Source organism: Lytechinus variegatus, chromosome 2, assembly GCF_018143015.1.
Source record: "Lytechinus variegatus isolate NC3 chromosome 2, Lvar_3.0, whole genome shotgun sequence".
NCBI lineage: Eukaryota > Metazoa > Echinodermata > Echinoidea > Temnopleuroida > Toxopneustidae > Lytechinus > Lytechinus variegatus.
In genome coordinates, this window is record NC_054741.1 from 60,882,914 (window position 1) to 60,896,471 (window position 13,558).

At 35.6% G+C, this 13,558-nt stretch overlaps 1 protein-coding gene across 1 annotated transcript in view; it reads left to right on the plus strand.

Moving 5' to 3' along the window:
- The window catches only part of LOC121408535 (clathrin heavy chain 1), a 46,381-nt gene that overhangs the window by 11,666 nt on the left and 21,157 nt on the right, over positions 1 to 13,558 (plus strand). The window contains exons 3-10 of the mRNA XM_041600024.1: positions 2,067 to 2,335; positions 5,621 to 5,650; positions 6,884 to 7,045; positions 7,281 to 7,394; positions 7,949 to 8,122; positions 10,913 to 11,110; positions 12,422 to 12,622; positions 13,334 to 13,426. Coding sequence (XP_041455958.1) covers positions 2,067 to 2,335; positions 5,621 to 5,650; positions 6,884 to 7,045; positions 7,281 to 7,394; positions 7,949 to 8,122; positions 10,913 to 11,110; positions 12,422 to 12,622; positions 13,334 to 13,426 — 1,241 coding nt within the window. The remainder of the gene's footprint in view (positions 1 to 2,066; positions 2,336 to 5,620; positions 5,651 to 6,883; positions 7,046 to 7,280; positions 7,395 to 7,948; positions 8,123 to 10,912; positions 11,111 to 12,421; positions 12,623 to 13,333; positions 13,427 to 13,558) is intronic.

Sequence of the window (13,558 nt, forward strand, 5' to 3'; positions counted from 1 at the left end):
GCATCAGTTGATGGCATAACCGCATAAGTACTAGCACTCATTTAAAATGCGAGTAAGATGAGGGGAATGGCCCTGTTGTGTCGTTTTGGGGTACACTGTACAGTATGTGTACACCCACCTAAATGCCACTGTTGCAAATGTCAGAGAATTGAGATTGCTTTGCAGATTACGTTAGAACCTTTCGAACTGTGCATGCTACATGTACTATGACATGTATTTCGTTCAATCAAAGGGTTTTTTTTATTTCTCTTTGTGAGTTTAATTTTGCATGGTTAATATTTCTTTCTGACTACTGGTACATGTATATGTTTCTTGCCACGTTTTACATTTTGCATCAACTTCAAGATTGTTTCCTAGCAGACTGAAATGATAATGAAGCTCAAATGGGGAAAATACATGTAGTACATTTGTGCATGTATGGGGGGGGGCATTGACTGAAGCACTGATTATTAAAGGTCAAGTCCACCTCAGAAAAAAATTGTTAATCAACAGAGAAAAATCAGACAAGCATAGTGCTGAAAATTTAATCAAAATCAGATGTAAAATAAGAAAGTTATGACATTTTTAATTTTGCTTATTTTTCACCAAATATTACGCACAATTTAGTCACATGCATACGAGAGAATCGAAGATGTCCCTCACTACATTGTATTTCTTTTGTTTTGTATTGTTTGAATTTTACAATATTTCAATGTTTACAGATTTGACAATAAGGACCAACTTGACCGAACCATATAATGTTAAGCAATGGTAGCTCCACATGTTCAGTGAGAAATAAAACTTTGTTTCACAGGATAATGAGGAGAAAATTAGAATATTTCATATTTCAAATAATAAAATACAAAAGAAAAAGTGAGTGGATGACGTTTCTTTATTCTCTGAGACAAGTTGTATACGGTTCTGTGTTAATACACACACACCTTGAAGGGATTTTGATTGCTTTCTGAAGAGGCAATCCTTAATATGTATACATGTAGTGTATTGGCATGTAATCATGAGAGGACGAATCCAAAACTCTTTTTAATCAAGTCTGGATCGTAACGAGGAGGATGTATTTAATCACGAGGTAGCGTTGCACACGTGGGAGATTAGTCATCAAGATCCCCCATTCATATCAAAGAGCTGCTTCAACCCAGTTGCTATTGCTGTTGACCTACATGTGAAAGTAAATGACATACAGAGCATGAATAAAAAATAAGGATCGTGAAATACATCTTTGCTTCCCCAATTAATAACCAACACATGTAAACAGAAATAATTCAACATTAAAAATAAAAGGTAAAAATAAGCTTTAAAAAATCAATGTAAGGTGATATTTAGGATGAAGTATTTAACTTAATTGCTTTGTGACCATTATCGCTTTTTCTACATGTGTATCAAAAAAAAATTCTTTGTAACTCGGGGTCATGTGCAAGTTATATAGAAAATAAAAGCATTGAAGTCAACACTCAATAATAACCTGAGATTACATGTACAGAATACAGTTTTACATGTGCAGGAACATTCAAGAATTATACTGAATGTAAAAGTCCTTTTATTAATAACATCCATGTACATACATGTATGCACCTGTTTGATAACAGCACATTTTTTTTAGCATGGATGTGTAATGGTTTGTTCACCCGACTCTTAATCTAATGGGGCATTGCAAGAAATTTAAGATCAATTGCAAGTATATTTTCGGTCTCAAAATAAACCATGTATGTCTTACAAATAATTGTAAACTAGGATGTAATGATATATCTGTGAAGCGCTTTGCCAAATTCAATATTATTAAGCAGTAAGCAGTTAAGCACTGTACATACTTGAAAGAACAGAAAATTGTTTGGCTAGAGTGTGGTTGATGGTTGTGATGAAATGGCAAACAATATAATAAACTTAGTCAAACCTGTCTACATGTATTAAGGCCATCAAAAGGGAAACAGATTTTTACTTAAGACAGGTGGCTGCCGAAGCAGGTTTGACTGTATTTAGTGTTTACTGTTTGTTTCTATTTGTATCCCTATATATAGAAGAAATTTAATATTGTATTTTCCTTTTTTTTTTCTTTTTTTTCATTCTCATAGCTGGTCGCACCCTCCAGATCTTCAATATTGAGATGAAGAGCAAGATGAAGGCCCATACCATGACTGAGGACGTCACCTTCTGGAAGTGGATCAATGTGAACACTATCGGCTTGGTGACCGACACCACTGTCTACCACTGGGGTATGGAGGGCGACTCCCAGCCTATCAAGGCCTTTGACCGCCATTCCAGTCTGGTCGCCTGTCAGATCATCAACTACAGGACAGATGCCAAGATGCAGTGGCTGATTCTCATCGGTATCTCGGCACAGGTGAGCAGAAAGTCGTGCTTGGCTTGGGTTGTGTCACAAGGGAATACGTGCAACCTGTCCATGTTCTTTAAGAGAGTGTCACTTCCACAAATCTTTTAAACATGATTTTCATCATCTGACTTAAAATACATGCATGTGAAGGTCCATCTGCAAGTTGGAGCATGATGACTTTGAACTTAAAGTGAGAACAGTTTTGTCTATAAGCGCAGCTCTTTGAATGAATCTAATGCACATAAGGAGAAAAAGAGGGGTGCCTGCTATTGTCTTGAAACATTTTTCTAAGATTTTACGTGTAGTATGATAGAGATGCAGAAGGGTTTCGATTTTCTCAGAGGATTTTCCCTTTCCGTTCAATGATATTAATTATTATTGATTTTGATAAAAGAAAAGTCAGGAATCTAAAAAATATCAAATAAATGGAAAAAAGATACATGTAATGTGACTTACATGTAAATGTTTTCTTTGGGCTAGATGAAGTCACATATAGTAATTTGATCAGGGGCCCGTTACAGAAAGAGTTGTGTTTAAAGTTAAACGCAAGCCCAAAAATCAATCACAAGTCCCAATTGCGCGCTGTTGATTGGTTGAAAATCAAGTTGTGCATGATTTTTAGAGTTGCAATTGATTGCAACTATTTCTTCAAAAGTCCATGTAGAAGTGTTTTTATTGAGAACAGAATAATGCATGGACAGGGGAGTTGTACAGATCTGTGTGATTTTACTAAGACCAACCTATTCCAGTATAGGAGGACTGGTATTAAATGTTGGTCATGTTTGCTTGATCAGTTTGATTTTTGTCTCTGCATAGCAGTTGGGGGGGGGGGGGCATGGCGTCACTGTTTTGACAGTGTGGCAGTGATGTGAACATAAAAATCTCAACCTTAGGTTAAGTTTTTGATTGATGCATCAACATTGACAAAGTGAGCCCAATCTCATGAAACTTGGGGATAAGGGTAAAGTGTAAAGTCTTTTCTCGCTGATCATTTTAAGTCACAAAATGAAAGTCCATTAAAAGTCAATAAAAAATGAAATTTTGTCATTGTTCGAAGCGTACATGTAGGTAATTAGACAGAATTGTTTCATTTTCATACAGTCCATTTACATATTTGGAGCATCCAATATACTTGTAATAAAAAGAAATTTAAAAAGGACATGTTTTCACAGTCTGTAGTTGTGAAAATACTGTAATGCTGCTGAAGCGAATAGGATAAAGCAAAGAGTTATCTGTTATTTGAAATAGTTCCAACTTACAGTATGTGAGTTGTCCTACATGTACATGTGACAAGGGATAATGCTAGCTAGCCAGCTTTTGCTTCAGTCTTGTCATTGCACATAATTGTACCATACTTTATGCCACTGCCCAGCTCAAAACACGAAAATAATCAAAATCTATTTTTTAAGACTTCTAGATTTATAATGAGAAAACAAAGCTTTAGAATAAACTTGTTAAAATTGCTTAGCAGTGCCTAGTAAACTACTTGATTTAAAAGAATTTCAGGAAGAAGTACCCCACCAAAAAAAATGGCCCTTAATATACTTGTATCTTGGCTTTGGTTGGATTGTATTACTTCACACAATGCAGATGAATCTGCTTTAAATGTTGCATCTTCTGGGACTATAAATATTTTTTTTTTACAAACTTTTTACTTGGAAGATGTAAGTAACATACATGTATCTGCATATTCTGACCTGAAAAATGCCTTGCTTTTGGTGATTATTTGACTTAGAAGTGGGAGGTTGATTCAAATTTCTCTTTCAGTCTAAGGTTACAGTCAAATTTATAAAAAAATTTGTGTCAAAGACTCAATGTTTACTTAATTATAGAGAACTGTTACTGGGAACAAATTGTTGGTGTTGAGCTGTTTGTTGCCATGCTGTATCTTAATCCTGCAATATGATTTTTTTTAATACCATGCAGGAATGTGTAGTAATATTCTTTCTAGTTTTGCTATTAATTTCATATCATAATTAGTTAACATGCAAAGCCACAAACATGAATTAAAGTCTACATGTATATGGCATAAACTCTCCCGTTGAAGGACTTGTATCATTATCCATACATGTAGCATGGCCAAAATATTTGTTCTGGAATATTTATTTAACTACCCATGTTGTGTGCTTCATATCATTCTGCTCTTATTGCAATTGTTATTTTTTATTGCTTTAATTCAGCCCTTGCTGATCCTGCAAATTACTCTTAAACTGGACAACTGCCCTTAAAGATCAGTGGTGAAAACAGGGAAGGAAAAAGGGAGACAGAAGAGCATGAAAAGATTGTTTTTTTATGTTAATTCTGTACTAATATTTTTTCAATTGAAAAAAAAATGATATCACTCTTACATCGTCTTGCCCATCCCTCCCCCCCATTGAAAAATTCCCTGTGCCACCCCTTCTCTTTAAAGATAGGAAAGACAGGAAATGATAGCTTTAAGAGAAAGACGTAAAACAAATTGGAATGTAATGATTGAATTGGGTCAACTATTTTTATCTCAGAAGTTGTAGGACAATGCATTTGTTTTTGCCCACAGTGTGAAATCATGAACTTTTTAATAATCTGAATATGTGGTGTTTATGAAATTGCATCAGTTAAATTCTTTATCTTCAGAGAATATAGATAGTACATGAATTGCTGACTGTCAATAAATGTACTTTAAAGCATACAAGTTTAAAAATACGATTGAAAAAAATGTTACAGTAGATAGAATAAAAGAAGTGTAAAGCAATATTCCATTCTAATATTGATATTTCTTAAAAGAAAAATGAATTGGAAAGCTTTGAGAGAAAATTGAAAATGTAAGGATGCTACAAGATTTCTTTAGGTTGATTCAAACACAGATTAAAAATTCTGAATATTACATGTACAACACTCCTTTTCCCATTCTATCATGGCAATTATCTGTCTTTTTTCCCATTTTTTTTTGCAACCTTACACATGCCTACATACATACACTTCATGGAATTGCTGTCTATATGTAGCTACTATTTACAAGTCCCTGTATATATTGCATGTAAATCAATAACCCCTCCCCCTGGGAAAAAAAATATTTGTATTTTATTTACAGTACAGTTTCTCAGAGTGATCTACAGTTGTACAGTGTAGCCCATGCTTATTACCATCAAATTAAGATTAAAATGATTTTTCTAACCATCATTTTCAATCAGGATTTGCTCAAATTTTAATGAACCCATTCTTGTCATGTTAAATAGTCGCAAACTAAATAAAGGTGCCTTCCATTAAGTGTGATGTATCAGCCACTTCTTACACATGTGTATTGTTTATCCTCAGATCGGAAAAGATCAGGAATCCGCTCCGCAGGTAGAAAACTCAGAAACTCTTATTTTGACTTAACACCCTGTAGACTGGCTAATGCTTCTAGCATGTGCCCTATTCTCTCTACACCCTTGTGCACTCACCTTGTCAATGCTTTGCCTACCAAGTTCTGTAACTTCCGTAGACTTTGTACAGATCTCCCTGTTCCAGTAAGCTACAGGTTTAACCTGTTGACTTCCAAGTATACTGTACAAAACCTTGTAGTGCATTGCCTTACCTTGCAGTAATGCATGCTTGTCTGAGGATGGATACCATTGTGTAGTGAAGGTAGAAGTTCTTGTAGGGTCCTGGCAGATGATCCTTGTGGTCGTTCGTTGTTGAAATTGCAGTGTGTAGGACTGTTTATTTTGCCAAGGAAGCAGATCTTTGGTCAAGATCTGTTTTTGTGTTCAGTCATTTCCATTGATATATATTTGGTGGAAGGGGTTCTTCATCTGCTTTGCAGCAAATAGTCATCTAACAAATTAAATTGATTGGTAGTAAATAATGAAATTGCAGTCTGCTAATTTGGTTTGTTAACAATTTGTGAGGGGAATTATTAATATTTATCTTCAGATTACAAGATGTAAATGTTTTGTGGGGGAGGGGAGAATTTTGGTAAGTTTTTTTTTTATTATTTCTCAGTGACTCAGAAGAAGAAAATGTCTCGCTGAAGAAAATATTTTCCCTGAACATTACACATTTCTTGGTGTTATCGTAATTTTGTAACATCCTCTGTAGCAGCATGATAAGATATAACTTAATTTGAAACAGAAAACAAAATGCATAGACTCATGATGAAACAATCCCTTCATTGCCAGCAAATGCCCTGTTAACAGGGGAAGAAAACAAAAGAACCAGTAGAAAGATTTGCTGGGAAATTGTTTTACACTTCTACACCATAAATAAAAGTTACATGTAATAGAAGTTTGGTTAATTTATATATATATAAAAACTAGAAGTTTGGAATGTCTTGGTTATAGAGTTAAATGTCTTGATTATTTTGAATAGTTTGACCCAGTAGATGAAAAGAAAAATCCATGCACTTGACAAGATAAATAGTAAGACTGTTGTCAGGTTCCTATGTGATATTAAGAGTTGTGATCAATTTAAAGCAATTGCAACTTTGAAATTGGCTTTAGGATTTAATGATACCTATGTTGTTGAAATATAAAAGTGAATAGTCTCTACAAGAGTTATAATCCACATTTTCTGAATCTATCTATCTTTCCATCGCAGCAAAACCGTGTTGTAGGGGCGATGCAGTTGTATTCCGTTGAACGCAAGGTCAGCCAGCCGATCGAGGGCCACGCTGCTTGTTTCACTTCTTTCAAGATGGAGAATAACCCTGAGCCATCTACTCTCTTCTGCTTTGGTGTACGTGGTGCTGCAGGAGGCAAGGTAAGTCTCTCAAGGGTGCTGTGATGCATTTGATCCAGTGGCAGTCATGTCCACTCTCTTCTGCTTTGGTGCATGTTTCATGGCAAGTCTTTAAAGGAAGTTGTACCAGATTTGTTACAATCTTCAAGTCTTTAAAAATGTACAAAAGACCACATTCTATGATATTTTCCTTATTTAAATAAATTCATAGTGGCGTCACTGATATTCTTGATTTTATTGCTTTCCCTCTCTTCAGCTGCACATCATTGAAGTTGGTTCTCCAGCTTCAGGCAATCAGCCATTCACCAAGAAGGCGGTTGAGCTCTTCTTCCCACCAGAAGCACAGAGTGATTTCCCCGTAGCCATGCAAGTAAGTCTGAAGATTTATTCTAAGACCCAATGCCATACTCGAATGTTCTACAGTTTCGTAATTTGAAGGAAATGATATTCTAAATGAGAAAAGTATTTCCATGCTAGTTCACATGCATGTAAGAGTATGAAGAAACATTACTACTTATCTTCTAACAAATTATTTCTAGTGATTCTAACATTAAATTTTGTTTCACTTTCATCTCTGTATACATTGTAATTTCAGTTGGAAAGGCGGAATATCTGTCCAAGGTGGTTAAGAGTGTAGAATATCATGAGATATTCTTATTCATTATTGCTGTCCATCTTGTTGACTCTGTAGTTGTCATTTTACAATGTAGATATCATTTTACAATTGTTGAAGTTTCCCTTAATAGGCAGGTCGTAAAAGGGAGGCTATTCTGTGATATTGGGCAAAGTGATAAGTTGAAAGGAGTCGCATGGTAAGACAGACATAAGTGTGCCAAGAAATAGATAAGTGGTAGACAGATATAAAAATTGGCAATATATCTACAGTAAAGTTAATCATTAAAATATTGGTATTCCTATTTAAAGGTGAGTCCCAAACACAACGTCATCTTCCTCATCACCAAGTACGGCTACGTCCACTTGTACGATGTGGAGACAGCAACCTGTATCTACATGAACCGTATCAGCGGTGAGACCATCTTCGTGACTGCTGCTCACGAAGCTACTGATGGTATCATTGGTGTCAACAGGAAAGGACAGGTGAGCTTTCACAAAACTCACAGATTATTATTGATTTAAGGGTCATTACATCCAGATGGGACAATTTTCATGACATACCAGAAGGAAGTTTCATCAACATGTGTCTGGAGACAGCTGTCAGCGCTGACTAAAAAAAAGAAATTGAGATTGCTGATTGGCTGAGAAGCACTAGCATCTGACAGTCACTCCGGCAACTGTTTTTAAGAGAATGACTATTTGTTGGTGCTGACAACTTTCATGAAATGTTCTTTGAACTAAACAAATATATACAAACTAAACTAATGAATATCCCTATTTAAACAGGTTCATATACATGTAAATGTCTGCCAGTAATTACTGCAGCAAAAATTGGTGTCCCATTAAGTTTAGTCAAACATAACATTGAATTTTCAGAGCGAGAGTCTGTGCCAATGATATTTAAATGCGATATTCGTATTAAGGAGGTAAGAAAACAATTTTGAACTGCAATAAATCCATATCAGATTTCTAATTCAAATATGAATGACTTTTGTAGGAGACCTTTTTCACATTGACACAAAATTCTGAATTGATCTTCACTGAGAAATAGAAAAGATGAAATCTATAATAATACAGAACACAGCATCAAAACATAGGAAATTCAGATAAGCCTTATCAAGTAGTTTTGATTAGTAGTATTAATTTGGAGAAATGGAAATTATGCATACATGGGTACTTCTTATTTTTCAAGATTATGATTCAGTTAAGCTTACATGAAGGGCAATTTTAAGTAAAAAGCATAACATGAACAAACTGTTTAGCTCAATCCCAAGGAAAGGGAGTTAAATATAGCACATTATGTGGGTGGAACTATGCATGAGAAAAGTGTTCCAATGTGATTAATTGCTTATTGCCTTACCTTGACAAACAGAATTAGCCTTGAAAATGTAGGACAGGTGGGTGTTTCATAAAGCTGTTCGTAGGTTAAGAGTGACGTTTTATAAGAATGACTGGTGAACCTTTCTTACAGGCTAAATAATCAATGAACATTATGGTGAACATCATTTACCACAAGAAAGGATCACCAGTCATTCTTAAATTTGTTCTTGACTTATGAACAGCTTTATGAAATTGCCCCAGGTAGTTTACATACAGGCTATAAAGAAAACCACCTTGTTCATGTGTGTATGATGTCATTACAGGTCACACTTCCAAGCATGATCATTGCTGTTCATGTATTTGTTATTGTTGATATGTGGATGTTTGAAACCTGACCAATATGGATCTATTTTATGTGTCATAGTTGCATTGCTAGATTATGGGAGATATTCTAATAATTTAACCCAAGTTTAATTGTGTAATAGAAAAAAAAATTAGTCCACACTTCTATGGATGCTAGTGTTACTCTTACTTCTTCAGCATCCATGACAAATGTAATTTACCATATGATTGGCATTTATTTATATCCAGATTATCCTTGAATTCCAATTGCATAGACCAAAATCAGTTTGAACAACTTTTCAAGTCTGCTGGATTAAAATAATTGATACTTGACAAATGAGATGGCAACTAGCACTCTACATTTTATTTTTCCTATAAGTTAAATTAGGGTTAATTATTCCATTTATCTTCAGTTGTGTTACTTAGATGATTTCCTAATTCATCTTATTCAAGCTGTACTTCTGCCATTAAAAATTAAAAGAAATTGCATTATAACATAGCGAATGTTGTAAAAAGTGTTTGGCAAGAATAAGAGGATAAACCTTTGTATGTTTCCTGGAGGAAAATGAGAAGAAGTAAACAAAATCAGTGATGACCTTAGACAATGTTAGGTAAGGTCACACATTACTGGAGGCAGTACTCAACCTAAAGTCAAGGCAACATGAAGTTTACGCATGAAATGCTTCCATGAAAGCAGGGCGTGGGTGTCACTCGTAAAAGTCAACTACTCTCTGCAGAAGGTACACAGGATATGATGCAGTAATTTGATTAGTAACTGCCTGTAATGCACTGTACATAGAAGGGCTCTCTGGTGGTGTCACTTTGGTGATGACACGTTTATTTATATGATGGACCTTTAGGTACACATTCTTCTCACTCCTAAGGAAGGGGATTAATGTTCAAGGTACTTGAATGCCATGTCAAACTTGGTCAATGGGGCAAATTCTGAGACATTGATATAATGTTCAAAATCGTTATTGCACGATTTATTTTTTCAGCCATTTTTGTAAGGATGTTAATGTAAAGAAAATGCAGGATTTTAAATTATATACTGAGGAAATGTGACTATTGTGAATCTCTTATGTAAATAGCAGTCACATAGTCACTACAGTCACATCAATCACTTAACGCCATTTTTTTTTTATCAGACCTACTTTTACATACATCTCAAGTGTTTTTCTTCCTTCATTATCCCCTTACAAACAATTTTTTTTCCCGACATATCAAAGAGTAGAAAAAACTTTTGTTGAAGAGATAAAAGCAATCGTCGTTAGTTGTTAAATTCTGTTCATTATTTAAGGGAGAGTATTACAATGAAATAGTTCTTGACAAAGGGTTGCTATTCAGATGCCCTAACATTCAAATTGTGATTAAAAACATTTTTATGTACATGTAGTCCCATGCATCTATCTTTGTTTGACTCTCAGTAAGAGGGTTGACCTGTCATCATTTTGATGAGATGATAACATACACTTATTCTTGGGTGGATTGTAGTCGCTTTTACCCAATCAATTTGAGACAGTTCCCTCTGCAATCCCATATCAGGACTATCTATTAATAATGGTTAACTCTCAATGTTATTTTATTTTTCTTAAAAAAATTCTTCTTCAGGTTTTGACAGTTAGTGTTGATGAGGAGCACATCGTTCCTTACATCACCAACAACCTTCAGAATCCAGACCTTGCCCTACGTCTTGCTGTCCGTAACAACCTCTCTGGTGCTGAAGACCTCTTTGTCCGCAAGTTCAACAACCTGTTCCAGCAGGGTAACTACTCCGAGGCTGCTAAGGTGGCTGCTAATGCACCAAAGGTAAGAGAGACATTAATGGTCATCTGAGGGATTGGTACTTTGGGGAGGGGAGTTATTCATTTTGAGGGTTTACTCTATGAGGTTGGGATCTTCATCAGGTTCAATACCGCCAGAGTTAGGAACAAGTGTTATCTCAGGGCTTGGCACATGGGGGAAAGGGAGGAATGAGGAAATGGAGGGGTCATTATCAAGTTCTCAAACTACTCTGCTTCCCCATAGGCTACCATGAAATTATACAGGTCAACCTTTGTGGGTGAGTTTATTTCATCCTGCTCTACCGATATTTGCTAAAAAATTCTAGAGGAAAAAAAAACAGATGACATCTGATCACACTCCTGTATGGCAAATGTCACCACTGATTAGCTTTTATTATGTGATATTGATTCCTAATGTATTCTGGACTATTTTATCTCTCTACTTTACTACCTGCCTGTGAAATAACCATCTGCCTAAATGAAGACCTTTCTTATTCATTTCCCCATGGCCTTCATTTTGTAACAATTTGGCTTGTTCATTTAGCTCATTACCTACTGGAACTTAATGATCCTTTGAGACAATATGCAATGCAATGAGAATGACTGAGCTAAGTAATCATTAGGATTAGAAACTGAAAAGAACTAAAAAGCGGATGTATTGTATCACTTAGGCCCATACGTAAGTAGAAACATCCTGTTGCAGGAAACTCTTGTTGATTTTTTACTTGAAATTAAGGAATGTGATTACTGCACTCATGTGTACTTAAGGTTAGCATGTAACAATTTCTGTATTAAAAAAGTAAATATAGAATGAAGTAACCATCTAATTGCTTTAGTAAGTTTCAAATTAGCCATCCTGTTGAATATTTGAGCAGTTGATGGGATAAAGTTTCCCATATTTTACTTCTAAAAAGATTATTATTCTGATATTAAACTTCTACTCTATCACATCTTTCCAAGCATCAGTTGTAATATTGTAAAGTTAACCTGACAAATAAAAAAAAAAATCTATTTTTCCTTCTTTGAACAAATAATTCTTCTTTGAATAAATCTTTATTTTTAGTGCATCTGGAGTACATCTGGAGTACTCCCCAAGACTTCTCACTTTTTTCAAGCTGTTTTTGACCAGAAATGTCAGTCAGTGATCCTGGCCAGTTTTCTCTATCTTCCTTAAAGCAAACCCCTATCTTTCTTGTATTACATCTGAAACTGACTCCTAACACCTCTCGGTGGTTCCAGCCAGTTCCTTTTCAACAAAGTCAGTCACAGTGATCCTTGCCACTTATCTCTATCTTCTTTCATTGAACCAAACATCTTTGTCCCATCTTTCTTGCAGGGTATCTTGAGGACTCCTCAGACCATCCAGAGGTTCCAGCAGGTTCCCACCCAGCAAGGCCAGACTTCACCCCTCCTACAATACTTTGGAATCCTGCTTGATCAGGGTCAACTCAACAAGTACGAGTCTCTGGAGCTGTGCCGCCCAGTCCTGCAGCAGGGACGCAAGCAGCTCCTGGAGAAGTGGCTTAAGGAAGATAAGGTGAGTAACTTCAATACTTCAGGAGAATCTCTGTCACCCCTTTGAGATCAACACAAAGTTGAACATGAGCCAGTACAAATTATCCATTACCTGCATGTCAAAGAATCTCTTTATTTTAGGATGTTGTGGAGATTGTACAATATCTGACAAAGGAATTAAGATTTTTTTCCCAAGAATAAGCTTTCTAATGATTTTTTTTATATAGTCACTAACTCTTTTGCAAACCTTGCTCTGATACATGATATTATAGGAGTGTCTTACGATACCCCACTGCAGACTCCTTGTCAAAAGCTATAAAAATGTTCTACCGATTCCCCCTCAGATTCTCTTTAACACTCCAGTTCCTATTTCCCTTAGAAGGAAGAAAGAAGCATTTGCTTAAGAAATCCATGATCTGCAAGGTTGCAGAATGCAAACAGAAAGAGACATAAATTATACATTGTCTTAAAAAATGGTTTGCATATGCAGTGACAATTGACATTCTTTATTAAACTTGACTTACACTCAGCCAGAACACAAAAATAATTGATCCTGAATAGTGAGCTCCCATTTTTTTGTGTTCTTTCCTCGAGAAGAAGAGGGAAAGAAAACTTTTTGCTTACTCGTTATGTAAAAGGGATGGAGTACGCCAACTCTAGTCAACATCTTTCATCATTGAAGGTCACTTCAATTGATAATTGATAATGGTGGCATACATCTTTTCTCTTGTAGCTTGAATGCAGCGAGGAACTTGGAGACTTGGTGAAAGCACATGACCCTACCTTGGCCCTCTCTGTCTATCTCCGTGCCAGTGTACCAAACAAGGTAAGTCACTTCTATGAACAATCAAGTTTACAGTAATAGGATTGTGAGCTATTCTGCCACCTGTCTGGTTATTGATATAACTTGATAACTTCCCACTATCTGTATGATATCAACTTTGTAAAAGAATACTGC